Source organism: Meriones unguiculatus, chromosome 18 (assembly GCF_030254825.1).
Source record: "Meriones unguiculatus strain TT.TT164.6M chromosome 18, Bangor_MerUng_6.1, whole genome shotgun sequence".
Classification (NCBI taxonomy): domain Eukaryota; kingdom Metazoa; phylum Chordata; class Mammalia; order Rodentia; family Muridae; genus Meriones; species Meriones unguiculatus.
Genome location: NC_083365.1, coordinates 50,669,582 through 50,682,659, shown reverse-complemented (window position 1 = coordinate 50,682,659; position 13,078 = coordinate 50,669,582). Strand labels below are relative to the sequence as shown.

At 41.2% G+C, this 13,078-nt stretch overlaps 1 protein-coding gene across 1 annotated transcript; it reads right to left on the bottom strand.

Moving 5' to 3' along the window:
• Positions 1 to 1,613: 1,613 nt before the first annotated feature.
• Positions 1,614 to 11,372, bottom strand: Dsel (dermatan sulfate epimerase like). The gene is made up of 2 exons (XM_021664539.2): positions 10,776 to 11,372; positions 1,614 to 9,985 (listed from the first exon to the last, which is right to left on the bottom strand). Exon 2 carries the CDS (start codon positions 9,127 to 9,129, stop codon positions 5,506 to 5,508), a length of 3,624 nt encoding a protein of 1,207 aa, XP_021520214.1. The 5' UTR covers positions 9,130 to 9,985; positions 10,776 to 11,372; the 3' UTR covers positions 1,614 to 5,505.
• Positions 11,373 to 13,078: the final 1,706 nt, after the last annotated feature.

Here is a 13,078-nt window from a genome sequence, read left to right as displayed (position 1 = left end):
AGGGTATGAATAGTTCATTAGCATATCATAAACCTTCCAAAGTATCTCTGAGAGATTTCTAATCTTTTATCTGTAACTTTCCTCTTTAGGAAAAAAAACTAGTAAGAGCTGTGTCCTGGGATCTGAGTTTTACTTCAAGGTTCTTAAAGAATCACAGGAATGCAGTCAAAAGTAAGAGTAATGCCCAGAGGGTACTGCTATCAAGATAACCCTGACATTTCAGGAAGCTTCAGAAATGATGGGAAGGAAATACTTTTAATCTATTTTGTGGCTAGTCTGAATAAATTCTGACAGAAATCCCAATTTTTCTGTCCAAGTTTAAAAATAAGGATGGTAAATTTCCAACCGTACAATTCACAATGCATAGCTATCACTTTGCAGAAACTCATGTTCATGAAACATGGTGTGGGTGTGGTTGGAGTTATGAGAATCCTTGAATAACACTGGCCAACCAATCTAAACAAAAAGGCTAGCTTCTGGTGTTAAGTGAGAAAGTGGGTCTCAAAAAATAAGGAAGCTGGCTCCTGATTATAATGACATCTAAGACTGAGTTCTTGCCTCCCTGTGGATGTTTACATAGTCTCACATTCCTGCATATGTGTATGCATGTATGCATGTATGCATACACACATGTATGCATGCTTATGGAAATATGTGCTATGCGTCTTAAACAGCACTATCTTCTGGGCAGAGCATCCTCCTTTTTCATAAGACCAGCTGGTTTGCTTTCCAAAGATCCTCACAGCTGAGCGTGTTGACTGCTGACACTGATAGGGAGGAGTGAGGAGCTACAGGACGGTGGCCTGGCATATGACCTGGGTCGTCCCCTCCACAGAACCAGCTACATGAAATTCTGCCCTAGTCATATGTGGCCCAAGGCTCTCAGGGACCACCTAGAGCGTGCACGCTGGGGAGTACTGGGCGGAGGGGCTCTACACAACTGCACACCTGAGGGAGCACCTTCATCCATCGTAAGCTCAGAACTTCCTGTGCGATGGCCTGTGGTCGCCCACACTTTAGCATGTCTCAAACATGTTTCCTAATCCCTAGGGCCAATTTGCTGTACTGGAATTTGAGTTTGTCACTGAAACCACAGGATTTGCAAGGGGGCATTTCTTAGTTCCCCGAGGACGAAAGTTCCTGACACAATATGAAAAAAGTGTACTTAGCAACATTACAATCGAATAGTTGTTGACCCATCAAACTTAAAAGGAAATATTCAACATGAAGATAGAAAAGGAGCCTTTGTGTGCCGAAAGCAGTGCACTTCCCTTAAATACAATCCAGTGTTGTATAACATGTAGAAGGGGCTGAGAAAGAGAGATGTGTGAAGCTGCCTCCTGCCCATCTATAAGCACAGAAACAAGTCTATTATTTATTGGCTATGAGCTGTCTAGGATATCCCACAGTAAAATAGACAGGCTTTCATCACGTTGTTCTAATTGCTACAGCTAAAGAGTTATTCTTCACGGTGACTTGTTTAATAAGAACTGTCTCTGGGGATATGTGGTTATAGGTCAAAATTAATTAAACTGGATATTAAAACCACAGTGCTCAAATAAGCTTTCAAACCTGCCATTTCATAGCTCGTTCTAGCTTTGAGGAATGAAAAGTAAAGTAAATTTATTAACAGCGACACAAATATATGAAACATAAATTTATGAAAATACAAGAAAACGGGCATAGATCATTGGATATTATTTTTAACAACATAATTAGAAAATGAATCCATGTAGTCAGACACATGTGTGTGTTCATAATAATATGTTTCAAAGTTCCACCCAACTTGAAGTTTTACAACAAAGCTGTTGCTTCAATTAAAGTGGAGTAATAAGTAAACATGTAATTAAGAAAACAAACATAAATAAAACCTCACAGTAATCTTTCAATATCGTAAAATAAGGACAAAAAACATTTTCTCTACCATGCCATGCTTGGTGAAGCAGTGCTTATTTAGTGACTACAGACTTTCATTCAGATAACACAATCTGTGCAGTTTTTTTAACAGCCTGGAAAGTCAGTGTTCTAGGCTGACCTGGCTCCCACAAATGGGAAGACTATGAAGGCTGTCCAGTGTGCATGGGTTTTTTCTCCTTCAACAGTGATATACAAGGTATAAAGTCTAAGTTTTGAAGAAAAGAAGAATACAACATTTGGGAGAATACTGCACATCTGAAGAATCTGAAAACCTGAGACACTAGTTGAAATTGAAGATCAACATTAATACATTAGAATCAAGACAGTCATATCAGAAAAACCCAGAGAAATACAGCAATAGTTTAAGAATAAATAAGAAAACAACTGCAATGTAATAGCAAGTACTCAGATTATAGCTTTTGTTTTTAATCAAGTTTTATACACTCTAATACTCCAAGAGCTTTTACAATTGTTTAAACAATCATTTGAGTATAATAAGAAGGCTAACGCACTACTTCCTGCCTTCTTCCTTCTCTGTCCCTTCAAGTATTAAGCACAAAGAAGAGAAAAAAATATAAATAAGACATTGTTCTATATTTTAAAAAATCATTGAAAAATCTGGCACTTTCTCAGACAATTAGGAATATTACCACCTTAAGATCCAGCTATACCACTCCTGGGCATACACCAGAAAGATGCTCCACCATACAGCAAAGACATTTACTCCCCTATGTTCATAGCATCTTTATTCATATTTGCCAGAATGTGGAAACAACCTAGATGTCCCTCAACCAAGAATGGCTACTCAGACAGTGGAAATTATAACATGATATGATGTGGAATGTTAAAGGCATGCTAGTATGTGAGAAGGTAGATGCTTCTTTGAAGACATTTACAAAGCATAACTTAACAGAACCTTACATTTCTTAAAATTTGAAAAGGCCTGTTTAATTCTTAGGAGGCAGTAAATCTTTTTGCTTGTCTGAAGAAACCAAATGTGTTATTTGTGGAATCTAATCTTAATATATACGTGTCATTGTATCTTCTTGATAAATTAAATTTAAACAAATTCACAAATTTAACATCCAGGCTTTGAAAATTTCATCTCTAAATGAGTTCTAGCTTTAGGATGGGTTGTTTTCTATTCATCTAGAGTAAATCTATACGTGTTGGAAAGTTTTGAAAACTTCATTGCCAATGTTTCTCTACATTGTCATCTGATAGCAGTTTCTCAAAATTCAAACACTGTTTTTTAACAAGTAGTTGTACCAACCAGACTTAAGTTGGAGGACATTGATAAAGGAATGACTTTAACACATATGATATTTTAAGAGGGTCTTATTCTTCACAAGCAATTAAAATGTTAATTCCATTTGCAAGTTGGTAATAAGTTCAGAGGGTGTTTAGAGCTAAGATGTGCCAAAAGTGTCACTCACCTTAAGTACTCAAACTGTAAGGCAGCAGCGTTCTGCATGGACATACACAGGCAAGTTCAATTGATACCTTTCCTGGATACAATACTTCTCTGAGGACACTTGAAAGGTCTTCTTCGGAAGATTTTCTTTACGGAAATAATGAAACAGTCTGACGTCTCACATTTCCTCTGGGGTAAGAGAGTTTAGCTCTGTATTGCTCTGTCAAGGAGAAAGCTGGGATCCATTGTGATTTATCGGTAAAACATTCCCATATCCCATCTTAAAATTACTCACTCTTTATTTTCTAAACCTCTTCTTCCTCTTTTCCTCACATAACCCATTGACCACCTTCCACCCATGGGTACATGTCTGTACAATATTTAAAGAAAGCCAGAAGTAGCTTTCAATGTTTTCTCTGTGCCTGTCACCATTTCTAAATCCTACCTCAGTGTGAGGTACTGCTCTTCCACCCCAGAGCTTCTCTATTTGATCTAACTTGAGATCATATTCTGGGAATTGAAATCAAATAGTGAGACTGACCAATAATGGAAATAGTGTTATCATCGATGTAGCAATTTTACATGCATGTTGACAAAAGTGAGATAGATTAATCCTCCTTGAAAATAAAAATGTAGACTTAAGACTTCAATCTATATTAAATTCTACTCATTTTACCATGAAGGCAAGATTATAAGTCCTATATGTGAAAAACAAATAACAGGAGACACAGAGCAATCTCCACTCAGGCCATAATAGAAGTGACAGTCAAGTTAAGTACTGTTGGAATGTTACAAACCCTCAGCTTTATCACTCAGGAGGCACAGTTAGACATAGTAACAAACTACTGAGACAAAAACCACTTTATCTAGGTCAGAGTGACAGACTCCAAATGTTAGAGAGCTTAAAGAAACTGTAGTTTGAAACATCAGGAAAAAGCCTGCAATCTGCATAGATTATGAAATCTCAATGCTGCCTGATAATGTTCACCCAACACATTGTAATTACTCCACTGGCTTATAATAGCAGAGCATTTTTGATTTGAGAAACTAAGTAAAATGAGCCACATTTTATGTTGACTACATTTATAACAAGATGCAGATGGTAAAGGGAACAGATCCCTCTGACATCATCTCTCAATTGCTTTCAACTTTTGCAGACACTGGCAGCCTGTACATTTACCCAAAAGAAAACAGGCAGCTTTTTAATTCTATTTCTAGTCATCACTCCCCAACGCCCCCACAAAAAAAAAAAAAAAAAAACAAACCAGTGGCAGCAGACTACTGATGCTTTGAGTCATAAACCGGTAATGCCACACAACTAAATTTGATTGTCTGTGTCAGTCTTTAACACAAATTAATTATTGGAGAAACAGGCATGTTGGGACTTTCAAAGCAAGTAGTTTGTAGGTAAAAACTACTGATTTTGTTGTTGTTGACAATGACAAAAAGGCTAGATAGGGTGGGCTTTGTGTGACAGTGAACAGCTGTAGCTTCAGGGAGGCACATGTGAAAGAACCATTTTCAAAGCAGTTCACCAAATTTCATCATGCATTGTCCACAGCCTTTATTTCTTAAGCAAGACAAAAAAACTTTATTCTATATTTTCCTCTATATTTTCTAAAAGTTCTAGAAGGAACTTTTATCATTTCCCAGTGATTTCACTGAACATTACACAAAATATTTTTTTTTCTTTTTTATTTCTTTTTCTTTGTGCAAGATAAGTGTTAGACCTTCTCAAAACATAACAAAAATTTGTAGTCCATCTTAAGAACAAGAGATGACTAGATAAAGCAGCAGTTGCAAGGCCTTTTGTAGTGTTTGAGGTCCCAAGATAAATTAACAATTTCCAAAGGTGAGTTAAAATCCATTAAAATCTTCCCATATTCCCAGGCCCCCATAATATATACCTCTGTAGCAGAAACATTTTAGCAGAAAAAAATTCAGAAACCAAGGCAAGGAAAGTGGTAACATAAAAAATACATCCTGCTAGGCCAAATATGGTGCCTATTTAAAATATCTCTCTGTGCAAATAACAGACTGAACACACACACACACATACACACTCTCTCTCTACACACATACACACATATACAAGAATAAACAAAGTTTTTCTAGTTCATATCCACAAAGTAGGTTGGGACACATTAGTGCAAATTTTTGCTGACCTGCAGCATTTAGTCCATAAACTTTGGATATCCTAGACGATCCATCAGTGTCCAGCAGATGTTTTCAATTAGCTTAATTTCATCTCTAGGCAAGTTTTTTTTCCAAATATTAGTATTAGATGGTGATATTTCTCCCTCATAAGGAAGATAAAAAAGGTTTGTGGATGTAGCAAACAGTATTTGGTTTAAACTGGCAGGAGACAAAGGAATTCCAAGAAAAGCAAAAATCCTTTCAGTAGTCTTCTGAGGAAAATGAACAATGTCTTCAAACTTGACCAGATGGTAGCTGGTAGGCATTAAATCTGTATTTATTCTCAAGGCTGCTGCAGTGTTTGCTAGCCACAGATGAGATAATAAGGAGACAGTATTTGATTGGGATGTTTCTAATGCTTTCTTCAGTGATTCATACTCAAAAGCATAGCCTGAATTCACGTTACATTTGCTTTTACCTTCCTCTATCTTAAACAGCTTTGCTAAGTGCTCTGGCACATTCTTCAAAGAATAAAGACTTGGTTTGCTACCATATAGCATTGAATAGATCCAAGCTCGAGGGTCTCTTACTATGTACAATGCCCGCAATGAAGTTCCTAAAACTTCCTGAAAAAAGTGAAGCTTCAATGTCCAGATGCCACTACTTAAGCTGAGCACAGGACGGGCATTTGGGTAATAAACTAGGTGTCTCCTCAAAGCCCGTATGTATTCAGCGTCTCTGTCAAAAGTCCCTTTCATTCTACTTCCTTGTTCTTGCAAAGACTCCCTCCTTTTCAATTTTCGTTTTCTGTCCTTATTAGCTGTAAAATACTGGGCCGCTTTATTTCGACTGGATTCATGTAGATGGATGTTCTGCAAATGAAGTTTTGTGTCCTGGACCAAAGACAGCAGCCACCCCCGAAGAAGACGAAAGTGACCACTGTGGATATCTGAGACTTTCCACTCACAAGCATCGACAAATGAGTCAAGTTCAAATTCAGTTTCAGGGATACTCATGTAGGCTGTAGGAATTTTGATGTAGAGGAAATCACTACTGTTGAAGAAAAGCTGTTTGAGAATTTCAGCTCCTGAACCAGGGAGTGAGGTTATAACAACATCAGGGAGATCCACGGGATGCCCTTCAGAAATTGTGGCCTTCTCGTTCGCCTTGGCTTTAGTCCTTGTCCATTTTGCACAGATGGGCTGAGTGCAATTGCTCCACACATCCAGAAGCTCAATAAACCACAAGGCAATAACAAGCATTAATACACAGCGCATTAGCTTTTTAAAGGAAAGGTAAAACCGCCATTGAAAAGTTAAAATAACCAAACTAATACATAAAATGAATCCAACTGCTATATTAAATTTAAACCCAAAGGGGAAAACAACTCTGTCATGTCTTACAGTGTTTGCTATTGCTTGAGTGCCCAAACCAAATCGGGTTATATGGTCTTGATTAGCCACGCTAGCAAAACCACCAAATCCCAGGTAGTTAAATCTGCTTTTCAGGTTTTGGTAGTCAGTGACAACAGAAACACTATGTTCAGTATTATTGACATTTAGAGAAATCTGAAGTCCAGAACCGGAACTGTCAGTAAATCTGCAGCTGGAAACATTGACATACGGACCATAAAATACGTAAGCAATTCTTGTAATTGTGGATTCCATAGGAAATGTAACATTAACAAACTGAGTCCACCTTTTCTTAAATTCAGCAGCCTGTTCTGCTTCCTGTATATTAGCCACAGGACTGTTGCCATGGTGATCAAACCAAAACATTTTATAGTGTGCATCCCACACATCCATCATGGCCCCGTTATACCTATTCATAAACCTGTATGGGATGTATTTAAAATCGATGTCCAAATTATGAAAGAAGGCACTGACAGAATTTATTGGGGAAGCTTCTTGCCTTTCAATATGATCAACAACAAGCAGCGTCTGAGAATTTAAAAGAAGCAAAGCACGATAGACACTTTTCAGTCTCATTGCTGAGGAATAGGCAGATACTGCTTCCCCGCTCACAAACATCCTTTCTCCATGTTGAGAGGCGGTAACAACTTCCCCAGCTGCATCACCAACCTCTTCACCAGTCCACCTGAGCCACTGTGTGCATTCTCCCAGCTGACCTTCCCAGGGCTGATTACACTGGCTAGACGGTGATGGGGCAAACACCAATACATTGTTAAGGTGGCTCAGCTTCGGTCCATAAAGAGCCTCGGAAACAAATACTTGCCCATTGGGGGCAAAAGTAAATGAATTTTGATCTGGATGTTCATGTCCTGGATTAAAGCTTCTCCATCCATCAATCCAGGAATAGGGCTGAAAGTGAACTATGTCATACACAGCTCGTCCCCCTAGTTTCCCAGATTTAAAAGACACAAAGGTATTGGTCTGTGTGTTTGGTAAGCCACCGCCGTAGGTCACAACACCCCAGTTAGGAAATGTGTGCATTTTTGCAGTGCCAAAGTCAGCAGGAGGCTGTGGAGTGAGCTTTGGATCATACCAAATGTATTCAGTATGAAGGGTACTCCACCTTTGCGCAGTGGAAGGGACCATTGGCCCATCCTTAGGTCGATGCTTTCTAATTTGCTGAGCTAACCAATTTCCAGCTCCATTCCTTAAAACAAACTTATCCAGGAAAACTAGCTGGCTCTCTGGACCATAAAACCAATTATAATTGGAATCTGCTATGCCTACAGTTCTTTGATAGCCCGGCAAAAGTGTAGCATAATAAAACCAAAAGTGCATTTTTAACCAGTTATTATCCAAGTTGTTGATGTTAAAATGGCGTTGTGCCAAGAAAACATACTGTGTAACTGATTTGGACGTATAGCTTCCATAGGCCACACCTTCATCCAAAGAGCCATCTACAATATGGTTCAAAAGAAACATAGTCTTTTCCATCACATCAACAACAACTTGTTTCCATATGTATGCTTTAGATTCTTTATCTACTCCAGTAACCAAGGCCCCTATGAGTAACGCCACCATGTTTGTAGCTTGGTGGTTATGAAGAAGTTGCTTGCCCCATGAACGAATCTTGGAATATTCATACATTTCCTCAGTAACGATCCATATTTTTTCTAGGTATTTTTGTTTTCTATGATTACCTAACAGATTATATAAAAAGTCAAAGGCAGTGGCAAAGCCTGTTAAAGAATGGCCAACTGGGACCTCATCCCCTGGTGCATTCTCAACCAGCCAGTCTTTGTAGCTAACCATCCTGTCCATGTACTCCATGACAAATTCAAAGGCAACTTTGTCTTCTGGACATAATAAACAGTACAATGCTAAAGGAGGAAGGTTATTACCATATATTTCATTCCACTTGGCAGCAAAATCAGCATGCTTGGGTGGAGGTAGGTAGTATGATGGGTTGGACAGCATAATCGTCACTGCACTTTTGATAGCTCTAAAAAGATGCAAATGGCTTGTACGAGATTTTTGTTTCATTGTCTGTATATCTCCAGCATCAAAATATAAGCTTGGATGAAGTTTTTGGTTCGGTTTGAGATCTTGTACTTTCTGTGTCTTAAACCATTGCATATCATCTGTGAAAACTGCCCATTCAGAATAATTGCTCACAGATTCTTCACAAGTAGACAAACTACACATCGTCAAGGTTAAAAATAGGAAGTGTCCTGTAAACATTAACGCCATGATCCATGGGGAAGATCTTTTCCTTAGGCATTCGGGTTGAGCACAGTGTTCAGTGAGTTTCCCATCTGGTTACTATGAGTCATAAGTTAAAGATCTAGAGAAAACAGACTTTATACCTCACAGGCTGTGAAATCCAGGTGACAGTCAGCTCATCCAAGGCCAGGAAAGTTGCTATAAAGAGAAAATTATATAGCATGTCTGTGTCCCTGGCACAGTTTTGCTCCCAATAAAACAAAACTTCAAGGAATAGTAATGCCTCCAATATCTCCATAATGCACAGAAAACATCAGTGTAGTCAGAAAATACAATGAACCCAGCATTTATTCTCTTTATGTAAATCTAATTAACATGAAAGGTCATGTGAAAAGAGAAAACAAAAAAAAAATTCCAAAATTCAAATGAAGTCATTATTTAGCATATAGAACAAGAAACCATTCTTAGTGATTAAATTAACCACACACAAGGTACGTTTCTGTCTGTTCCCCAAAAGAAGATGATAAAGTATTGTCATTCTCAGAGCTGGCAGAATTCATTATTAGTTCTCACAGAGCCTCAAGCATAATGGTTTGTCAACTGTTTTTTTTCTTCCATTTTGGGGAGAAAAATATTCTGAACAAGTGGTCAAAGTCCTACATGGTGGACAAATAAGATCAAAATTTCTGCCTTCACTTCAAACTTCTTTCTAAAGTCTTTACAAATCTTCTTTCATCAAGTCTGTCTGTACCTCTGAAAGCATCTGGCGTTGTCAATCTCTTGGTGCTCTTCTTGCAATCATGAAAATATCCCACCAACTGAGGAAAATAATTCCACTTTCAGCAACACTGAATTTCCTCTTCCTTTTTCGTGTCACTCCTCTCTGGGAGGAAAACAAAACAAAGAAAATTTCTAAGGCTACAATTGGAGATGAACTGATGATTTAAATAGGTTGGTCATTTACAAAATGTTAGGATCATAGTAACAGCTGGTATTATTACGATCTAACTTTTCTCTAGGGCTTTTTTTTTTAAGTTTTCATACATATTTAGATCCCAGTTAATATTAGCAGAGAAAAAAACAACACAAGATACGTTTCATATCTTTTTGTGTTTGCTCTAGCTACTTAAACATATTTCTATTCACATGTCATTAGCATAAAAAAAATGAACAAAATATTCTTGTTATTTCGGTTACGAGAGGTAAGAGTCAGAACGACCCTTTAAAATTATGGCTTACAGTTTAGCTTTTAAGGAACCAAAAAGCCTCTTCACAGGAGAAGTCGCTTTTCTGAGGACAAATCCCAGTGCCCAGTGCAGGAGGCAGAGAGAAGGCAACATTGACTCAACTGTTCACCTGTAGCTGCCTGCAACATCCTCATCAGGAGCCACCAGAGGGAGCTTAGTCCCAGGTTTAAGGAGGAGGCCTCTGCTTTGCCCATCTTGGATCTGGAAGAACCTCACTAAGTTTCCGTCTAAGACAAGTCCCCTTTTCCGGAGGAAACAAACACTCCTAGTAGTTTCCTAGTCTGCCCCGCCTGTTGCATATTTTATTTTCTGACTTCAGAACTCAACGCTCTTCTGCTCGACTCCCCACCCCCAACACACACACTTCTTGATGGCCGGCTGCGATATTTGGGGACTAGAGCCCTCTCAGTGGCCAAGTGGGCTTACCTCACAGCGTTGGAGGCTGGGCTGGGCCCCAACCCAGGCGAAGGAAGGGAGTTCAGGAAACCGCGGTCCTCCGGGGGCGGGCCTGCGGACCCCAGGGGCTCCGAACGCCCCCGGCGGCGGGTGACCGCGAACCCGGGGGCACCCGCCGGGCGGGCTCCCCGGGCACGGGCTCCCCGGGCGTGGGCGTCTCCCGGCGCGGGCTCTCCCGGCGCGGCCGCCTCCCGGGTGCTGCGGGGCGGGAGGGCGGGGGGGTCCTCGCCGGCGCCGGGACCTCCTGCGGGAGGGGAGGGCTGCCTCGCGCGCGCGCCTTCTCTGGCCCCACCGTCCGGTCTCGGCGCCGAGGGTCGGCAGGGCCGGATCTGGGGGAGGATGCTCGGAGCCCAGACACGCCCGCCCCAGGAGAACGCCGGGCGCCGGCGACGAAGGCTCGGCCGCCGAGAGGCAGCCCGCGGGCGGCGGGCGCTGTCGAAGCGCTGCCCTCCGGGGCGCGCCGGTGACCCGAGGCCCGAGGCCGCCGGGGCCACGTTCTCGGCCGAGCTCGCTGTGGCTGCCTGGCCCGGGCAGGGCGAGAAAAGGCGACGCGGACCGGAGGGCGGGGGCGGAGCCTATGCGGAGGGGCGTGCCCGTGGGCGGGGCGGAGGCGGGGTCTCAGGGTAGGGAGAGGACCGCGTCGCTGACTTGGGGGCCGCAGCGGGGCTCAGCAGGGAAAGGCGAGAGCCTGGGGAAGGCCATGGCAGTCCCGGCCTAATCCTGCTCAGCAGGGGCTCCGCGAGGCGCGCAGGAGCTTGAGCTGGGCCGGCTTGGCAGCGCTACAGGAACCTCCCGGCTAGATTTGGGGGAGGTTTGGAAGCCCCTGTGCCCAAGGTTCTGTCTGGGCTGGTGTTCTAACTTCTGGGTTATTGATGTGTGCTACATCTAAACGTGGCAGGAAGGGATATTACAAATGATGAGAGAAACTCTTGGGGGATGGGATGGTTAAGGGCTGTGGAAGGACAAGGATATTCAATTACCCTTAAGCGCTGGAAAAGGACTGAATAAGCACTCTTTGCGACCCTGAGGCTCGCTGGCTGGGCTGAGATTGCTATCATCAAAAAACTAACCCAAAATATCCAGATTAATATACTGGGGACTACTTCCATAGCAAAAGGGACTAGTCAGCTCTACTGATTGAAAGTTTCCAGTGGAATGTAAACAGGGGCAAATATGGGACAAGCAACCAGTAAAAACCTATTTAGATAGGAAAACCCTTACCATGGTTACTGGATTACTGTCACACCGGCACCTCAAATGTGTGTGTAATTTGATGCTTGAAAATTCAATTGCAGAACAGGCAGGGCTGTGGTTCCTGTTGTACCCACCCGGAGCCCTTCCACCAAGCTTAGATTACTCTTGGACAAAGGCCAGCACACAGTCTGGCCGATAATTTGGACGCAATAATACAAGGAAGTTTCACATAAGAAAACTTCATCCCTAGATGGGAATTAGTTATACACTTCAGTTTCCTTCTAACCCTTTTTACTTACAAAAATGCACAGCTATATTAAAAAACAAACAAACAACAACAACAAAAACTTCAGTTGCTTGAGTAACATCCTGTAAGAAGAAAAGATAACTTTACTAGCTGAGTTCTACTTTGGCCCTTTAGTAATTGTGCGTAGCCTACGCCTTCCTCAGAGTGTCTACCAGCCAGTCACACACACAAGTTGGTGACTGCAGGTTTCTCTAAATCGAATTTTCTTGTCCTAGTCTCAGGTGGTATTTCCAAATTCCTCATCAGTTTCCCAACCGAACACTCTCAGCAGAACTGTATTTTTTTTCTTTTTCCTTCCTCTATTAGGTTTCTAAATTGTTCTATGGCTTACAGTTTCAAATGGTTCACTTTTCTGCTCTACCTGAGGCTCTATCTGGCTAGAGATATACATAGTAATTACCTTTGTAAGAGCTGTGGCTGGGTTCGAAATGACTTGATCTTTTAGCAGTTAGGCTTTAATGAACTTAGAACCTTTACCAAAGGCCATCTCAAAACAAAGATTTTCCTTAAAGACAAACTTCTCAAAAACAGCTGGACTGTCTTTCTCCATGACTCCAGACTGGAGAGTAGGGAAATCTGACATCATTGACTTCAAGCTCCATCTTTTTACAAAGAAGAAAGAAGAAATTAGTGTTTATTAAAAAAAGAAAAATGTTGGTAGATATATAGACTGTTTCTTAAAATAAAATGTGTGGACAAAGTTAATTTCATCTTGTGGTTGCATGGTACTCAGTAATGTGAGTGTCACCAGGAGCAGGAACTGGTGGCAGAG